We start from the raw sequence: 8,078 nt of genomic DNA, 5'->3' as shown, positions 1-8,078 counted from the left end.
TTCTATAGATAATGATGCTATAAAGCTTAAATTAATGTTATCAGATCTGATATCAAACTAGCATTTTAAATGGGTGGAGTTTGTCCAAATCGGGTAATTTGAACCAGATTTTTTCTGGAAAAACCAACATTTGTTAAGAATTTATGATTTGGTCAAAGAGAATGTAGCCTCTTAGCTACACGAATCTGAACCCCTTGGATTACTATGTGTGGGGCTTCTTGGAGGGAGAGAGTTCAATAAACGAACATATAACATAATTGACTCCTTGCGGGATTCCATTTTCGTGGCAGTGCCAACATGAACAAGGAGTTAATCATCAAGGGGATTCAAAGGCCTGGTTGGAGGCTTTGGTGGAAGCTGGAGGTGTTTGGTTTGAGCAATTGACTTCACTATGGACCCGTACATGTAAGAGTAAAAATTTAATAAATTACTGAGTTAATTTTGCGAAACAAATTGTCATATTTATGGGACTGGGATTCAGAGGGCCTCCACATTATAATTTGTACATGTCTCATATTAGCTTCAACCGCCACTATAATTACTTTTTCTAAATTTATCACATTTTTAATCTAGCCTATAGTAACTTTGTTCATTTAGACATGACTATTTGGCACCTGTTGGAATCTGAGTCTTTTGTATATCTGGCCATATAATCACCTATTCGCAACCCTGATTATATTCAACTGTTTTCCCCCTCCCCAAATGAAGGCTGGTTTTGTTTGTTCTTAATTATTATATTATTCATTCGAAATATAAATGCTGTACCGAAACACGTCTGTAATTTTTGTCCAGTGTTTTATTATAGTGTAAGTAAACAGTTCATTAATTTCATTATCTGTGGTTGTTGAGAGAGGCCTAAATCATCACAGCACCTTCATAAACCAGAATTGAAGATCTTTGCCAAAGTTTCGATCAGGTTGTAAAAATTGATAATTAATATGAGAAATAGTAAGTAATTTATTCCACTCAAAACATGGCAGGGCATTTGATTAATCAGAGCGCGAGTTATTTCGAGATAAATTCCAGTCATTTGTGAATCTCTATACAACTTATTCATTAGATATCCTAGAAATTCTAATGAAACGTCATACATTGTATGGATTACACTTTAATCTTATAACGGGCACTAGGTTAAATCGTGGTAATAATATTTTTTTTCTTTTTCTAACAACCAAAAATGTCTATTTTTGGTTTTTAAATCGAAGATTTTTGATATTATTCAACTCTTCTAAAATTATACTCTAATTTTTCGAAAACTCTTACTTTTTCCATGAAGCAATAACTAGGGATATAAATAATGGATAAATTGACGTGAGCGTAAAAACCACACTTGAGAGGATGTCTTAAAAAATATGGTAACTCTGAGAGCCAACATATCTGTAGTACTTAGTCTCTGATACGTTTGAAATGTTCAAAATAGGCGTTCATATTTTGATATTACCTACATATACATACTTTTTTTTAAATATACGCTTTGCAATTGCATCCATAAAGTTATTGAGCCAAAAAAAAAAGAAAGTCAAACTGATTAAATTGAAGATTTAAAAACATGTATGGAATGGTATACGTACCGAGTGGTCCATTAAAACCTGAATACTCTGAATTTTATGCTTCAACAAGATATAATTTATTAATTAACTCTAGAATTTCAAAAAAAAAGTATTACTATAAATAGATATGTGCCTGAGCTCTCTTAATCATTAATGTAGCTGCCCTTCGCGGACATCAAGGCTTCCAGGCGGCGGTGGAAGGCCTGCCACCCAGTACCTATGTATTTCTCTGTCATGGCGTCCCAGTGCTGGCTGACAGTGGCTTTGAGGGCCTTGGTGTTGGGATGACGGACACTGCAGGCTTTCCCGTCGACATGTGCTCAAAAGGATCATGTCAAGAGTTGGCATCAGGACTGTTCAAAAGAACTCAAAAATGTTATTCAAAAGAGTCTTGCAACGAAGGAGAGGGGTTTCTTTCATTGCCGGTATCAAAAGTGGCCTCACCACTCACAAGGACCTTTTCACCAACTTTTTTTACAGATCTCTGGACAGTCTGGTATGAAACCCAAATATCTCTTGCATGAGCCCTCATGCACTTATGGGAGTTGGCCTAAGTTGTTGTTTTTTAGCTCCTCAGAGTCCAGTTTTGCCTTTAAACAAAGGATACCTTCTTTCTCTCCAACATTTTACACCTGCTGACAGTGTAGAAAGTGGTCCTGGAGACGCCCAACCGCTGGGAGTGTGCGAATGGAAATTTATCGATCACGTGCAAGTGTCATTTTCTGAACATGTATGTAAGCTACAGATCTCATTTTTTTCTTTTCTTTTTGTAACTAATTGTTACTGGTATAATATATCGAAATGTGAATTAATTTCAATCTCACAACCTTCATTAATTATTGAATTAGTAAGTGTTCAAATTTCAATAGAAACCTGATTTGTGTCCTAGAGGCAATGTTTAGTTATAATTTGGGGAGATAATTAGGAGTTAAAATATTTTCTAACAGATTTGACTTTTTGGAAGATACTAAATCTTTTAAGTCTGGCAGAAGTAAAGTGAATTGGGGATCATTAGGGAAAATATATCATTGGTTGACTTGGACCTTTTGAGATCAACGAGAACTCTTTAACTTAATTTTTCAATGGACTAGCCTGTATAGGGACTATTTTAAGTACAAGATTCGCTACTAGGTAAAACTAGAATCAAAACTTGACGGGATCTCAAATTTTTAACACAGAGAGAGGAAGTCAAAATTTTCACATTACTCCGTGGCCTCATTTTCTTGTGTTTTTGCTTTGAGCTTGGATTTTTAGTCATAATGATCGACAACAAATCCTTATCCGCCGTGGATCTGCAGACAAGTCGTGCCGGGCGTTATAGAGCCCCTATGGTGCTATAGTGTTAAGTTATTAGAGTAAAAATAAGATATGTATAATATACAATATTGAATTTTCAATTACTTTATATTTCAAATCGTACAGAGTTGACAATCAAATTCAATACATTGACAAATGCTTACTTCCAAATTTGAGACCAAAATAGTATATATATATTTATATTTATAAATATTGAGAAATCACCACCAGATATTAATTGTATTCTAAAAATTAATGAGGAATTATCTTGACATATACACAATAGTATATGAATATGAATTTTTTGACATTTACGAAGGTACACTCTAGTAAAAACGAAGGATACATTGGATAGTTTCTAAGTGATCAAAAAATATTTTTTTTACTCCCAATGCGTCGTCACAAAACACACTGAATAGGTATTCCTATCCTAACTTTACAACTTAAATATCGTCAAGATTTATGATATTGTAATGAAGAACTGCTTTTCCTGCATACTCAATAAAGGGAGTAGGGATAATCTTCTTCTCAGACTCGACATTTCTAATGACTCGAGCTCCTGTGACTTCTTCTAATCTGAATGTTTTTTTATCTCGACATGCTTTTTCAATGAAAGATCTAAAACAAATAATTAAGAAATTATTTTAAGACATCAAAAACAATCCTCCAAACATGATAAGTAGGGGTTAAAGAACTTACCCATATTCTTCCAAATTTGAAAGAGGAGGAAGAACCACTCTGGTATCCTTTCTGATTTTTCTAAAGTCAAGCTTATAAGTTCCTTGTCTCATCTTATTGATGATGTCAATAAAATTTCTTGGAGGCTCAATTTCCTCGCGATTTAATGGCATAACAAAACATCTACCCGCATCCGGATCAATGATAGCGGTTTTGTTTGTCTAGAGAGAAAATTAAATCACATTAAAATGGATGGAGGGATTCATATATTCAAATCAACCCACTCTAAAATCGTGCAAATATCTTCCTCTAGATATTTCTGGAATCTCTAGAGATTCGTATGAATTTGTTTCAATATCCAATTCAAAGTCTAGTTCCACACTATCTCCAACGACAATTTTCTCAGCAACAGAGTCTCTTTGAATCTTTAATGATACAAATAAGAGATACATTTATATAATTGACCCAAATTAAACAGTGGTAAATTGAAAAGAGAAAAAAAATCACTTGTAGTTTAATAAAGTTTTTGTTTTTTTTGCATTAAAATCAATCAATCAATATTATTTGATCACATTGGCATATTTTGAATCTAATACGACATAAAAATCGATTAAAGGAACTTCATGAATATTTAATGCCCCTTACCCAAGGATTCATTGAAGAAGAAAACATATTTCTGTAGTTTCCACGACCTTTAAAGTCTCCAGTGATCATTGCTGAACTTGTATCTAATAATTTTTGGTAAGGGATATGACACACACCCCTGAATCGACTTTGATGTTCCAACTGTAATTATATAAAAATATTAAATACTAGAAATAATGAAGAATAGATACAAATTTACTTGTCTGTATAGATGAGTAGCACCCATAAAGCCAATTGTCATAGCAACAATACCAATCAGCAATAAGCATGTTTGGGATATTACCGTCCCACGACGAAAGTCTGTGGCATCAAAGCCATCATTCAAAGTAACTGAAGTATAAACGTCCTCAATGATTGGTTTCTTTGATGAGCAATCATTAAGCTTCTGTTTTTCAGCTTCATCCTAATTTTATATGGAACACAAACTTTTCTTAATTAGGTACTCTTAATTGCATTCCAAAAATGGATTAAAACATATTATATGATAAAATTTTTGGGGACGATGTCCTGTAATGTAAATAATATTTATGACTTTTTAATGTAATTACTAATTATGCGACTTGAATTAAGAAGAATAATTAAAAAATTTAATTGTTAAAATAGATAAAAATTATTTATATTTTTACATTCTCGTGTATCCATAAATTAGCGTTCTTCCATTATTAGCAGTATGAGGAATCAGCTCCAATTTCAGAATACAGAATATGTGAAGCTTTATGCTAACTGGATGTATGACTCAATGACTCAAGTGGATATGAAGTATTACCTTATCCCTCTAGTATGTTTTGTGCCAACAGTTTGTTTGGTTATAAGTATTAGCATGTTACTAAGACAACCCAACGCCCAGTCCTTTTTTCGTAAGGCACTAACCGACAAAAAGACTAAAGCCATATCCCTAGGAATAGGCATTGGAACAGTTTCAATCCTATCAATCAGTGTGCTTACATACTTCTACATATTATTTTGCACCTACAACACGCCTATGGAACAAGATATATTAAAGAAAAACGCTATTTTAGCCTTTGGTACAATCATTTTAGGAGGCGGATTGGGTGTAGTGATTATGTTTTTGATCAAATAGAAGGTACAAAATAACAATCTGGGACTTATATCCGCATGGACAAATTGGAATCATTTTATTATTCCTCAATTTGAGAATAATTGATTTGTATAAAATATGTTTTAAGTAGTAAATTAAATGTCAGTATATTTCCGTATATGTCTTAAAAATATAAAACATTTAGACAATAACTGATTATTCGATTCCTTTTAGTAGAGCTAATAAGTTGGCTCGTCTCAGCAACAAAGCCAAATAAAGCTTTATTATCAAACTTGAATACTCTAGGTATCAAATTACGCAAATATCCGGTGGAATAAGCTATCAACACCCTTTTGGAAGTGTTTCAAACTCAATTATAGAGACCCATTGTACTTCATATAGCTTCAACTAATTGCGTTTGATTGTTAAGTATGGGAATCAGCTTATTAAAGAGTTACATAAGAAAGAAGTATTACTACTTATATAAAAACATCAAATGGAAAATTTGCAATAGGCGATAATATGCATCAAAGATACACTTTTTCTACTCCACTAACCCCAAAGCTCAGAATGGATGATACTATAAAGTATCAAGGTTAAGGTAATCTGTCTTCATGAAGGGAGTAATCTACATAGAAACAAGAAGGGCTGGACATAATATAAATATATTATATATATATTTAAATAGAACATACACTTTAACAGATTTTTTATTTGTTGAATATATAATAAATTAGTGAATACCTTGGCTGAGGAGGCATCAGTTGATTCTTTTTTCTTCTCGTTCAGAAGATTGGTTTTGGTAATGACAGTCATCTTCCACCAAAATGGAATTCAGTCAGACAATAGAATATATCTTATTATTAAGAACTCAGTTCTTCACTTCGTATCCCGTTTATTCGTTGTACGTATTTGAGCATAAGGGAAAAGAGGAAGAGAGAAGAGCAAAAATAAAAAAAGAGAGTTTTACTTTGTTATTTATCTCAGTTCAGCTCCTCTAGAAAATTTGTTAGCACGCCGAACTATGCCAAGAAATCGATTTTCTCCCTCAAGCTCCTACTATCCTATTATTATAAGGGAACACTGAAAATATGTTGAATATAATAATATGGAACAATATTTCTTTTGACTGGAGTGCAAACTAATTCTTTCAAATTAATAAAGTAAATGCTGTAAATTGAAACTTTAACAACTCATTTCTTAAACATTTTTCGTTTTAATTAAATTTTTTTGTTGGAAAAGTTTAAGCATAAAACAATTACCTATTTAATGAACTAAAATATACATTATAAATTTTTAATTTAAATGAAGTATTTAATTAAAAACATATATTATGTACAATATACACTTTAAACTGACGAGACAAAATTGAGCTAATTTTCAATTCAAACAAACTTTTAGGAGATAAATGAGCAGACAATTGACCCATTGGAAAAACATACTACCTAGCATAATATCAAAATATAAGTTTAATATTTTTTTGGGGGAAACCATTGATGGAAATTCTGATTCTGTAAATAAATAAGGTTAATAGAAATACAAGATTATACCGTAAAACGTGTACGACTGATATTTGACTTCCACCACGCTTTTAATATTGACGTCATAGTAGATGAAGGGTTGTGTGTTTGTCAAAATCCGTTTTTCTTGCCCAGCTGTCGGTATGATACAATAAATTGATAATTTTAGCAAGCCTCATTACATGATGGTCTAACCATGTATTTCTATGAACTTTGAGTATGAATGAAGTGTCGTTCACGAACGTAACGGCTCTATAAGCCGGCTACCCACAAATCAGAAGCCAGTTTAGTGCGTCTGCAAGGGGGACTGGAGGGGATGTAGCCCCCTCCAAAATTAAGGAATGTTTGCTTTTTTTTCAAAGGGGGCTTGGTTTTTGGAATTTTTTGAAAAAAATTTAAGTAAAATTTGAGCGATAAAATTTTATGTAAAAAAAAAAAATCAAAAATTTAATTTAAAATATTAAAAATTCCAAAATTAAATTTCAAATATTAAAAATTCCAAAATTAAATTTCAAATATTAAAAGTTCAAAAATTAAATTTCAAATATTAAAAATTCAAAAACTAAATTTCATATATTAAAAATTCAAAAACTAAATTTCATATATTAAAAATTCAAAAAATTAAATTTCAATTATTGATTTTTTAGAAATAAATTTCAAACATTACACTTTTAGAAATCAATTTCATATATTAAATTTGTATAAATCAATTTCAAAATATTACATTTTTAGAAATAAATTTCAAATAGTAAATTTTTGGATGAAATGGCAAATATAAAATTTTTGTCAAAAAAAAAAAAAATTCAAAAATCCTCGGCTGACCTCAAAAAAATTTCTAATATTGAGTTTTTTTTCATAAATTCACAGCTATTTCATGAAAAGTTAAATTTGTAATTTTTTTTTTTTAGAATTAAATTTCTTGGTATTAGGGGTGGGGGGGGGGCTAAAGCTCCTCCACCCCACCCCTTACGAATGCCACTGTGGGGACGCCTCTGTAATTTTAATATATCTATTAAAGCAACAAAAAAAAATTATGGGAGCCAAAAGAGCCGGTTTTCTAAAAATAGCCGATATTCCCATCACCAGACTCAGTACCAAAAGCTAAAGACTTAAAAAGTCTACTGTGTCACATGAGTTGAGATGACAGGCGATTGTTTAGAAGCTCTAAACAAGAAGAAGAAGAAGAAGAAAAAAGAAATGGTTCGAATGGCCAACTAGAAAAAGATGCTCCCGGGACGTCAAAATTATAAATAATACAATTGTGACAGCATTGACCGACAATCCCTAACTATATCAGCTTCAATTTATTTAAATTGTATAATTGATGACTGAAAATTCATTATGGCCATT

General features: G+C 31.7%; 1 protein-coding gene across 1 annotated transcript; it reads right to left on the bottom strand.

Moving 5' to 3' along the window:
* Positions 1-2,935: 2,935 nt before the first annotated feature.
* LOC121125257 (integral membrane protein 2C) lies at positions 2,936-6,155 on the bottom strand. The gene is made up of 6 exons (XM_040720415.2): positions 5,953-6,155; positions 4,369-4,572; positions 4,170-4,310; positions 3,809-3,949; positions 3,546-3,745; positions 2,936-3,464 (listed from the first exon to the last, which is right to left on the bottom strand). The coding sequence occupies exons 1-6, from the start codon at positions 6,022-6,024 to the stop codon at positions 3,290-3,292; spliced, it is 933 nt and encodes a 310-aa protein (XP_040576349.1). The 5' UTR covers positions 6,025-6,155; the 3' UTR covers positions 2,936-3,289.
* Between the last annotated feature and the right edge of the window lie 1,923 nt (positions 6,156-8,078).

This window comes from Lepeophtheirus salmonis, chromosome 10 (assembly GCF_016086655.4).
Source record: "Lepeophtheirus salmonis chromosome 10, UVic_Lsal_1.4, whole genome shotgun sequence".
Taxonomy (NCBI): domain Eukaryota; kingdom Metazoa; phylum Arthropoda; class Copepoda; order Siphonostomatoida; family Caligidae; genus Lepeophtheirus; species Lepeophtheirus salmonis.
This window is presented reverse-complemented; position numbering and strand designations above follow the sequence as displayed.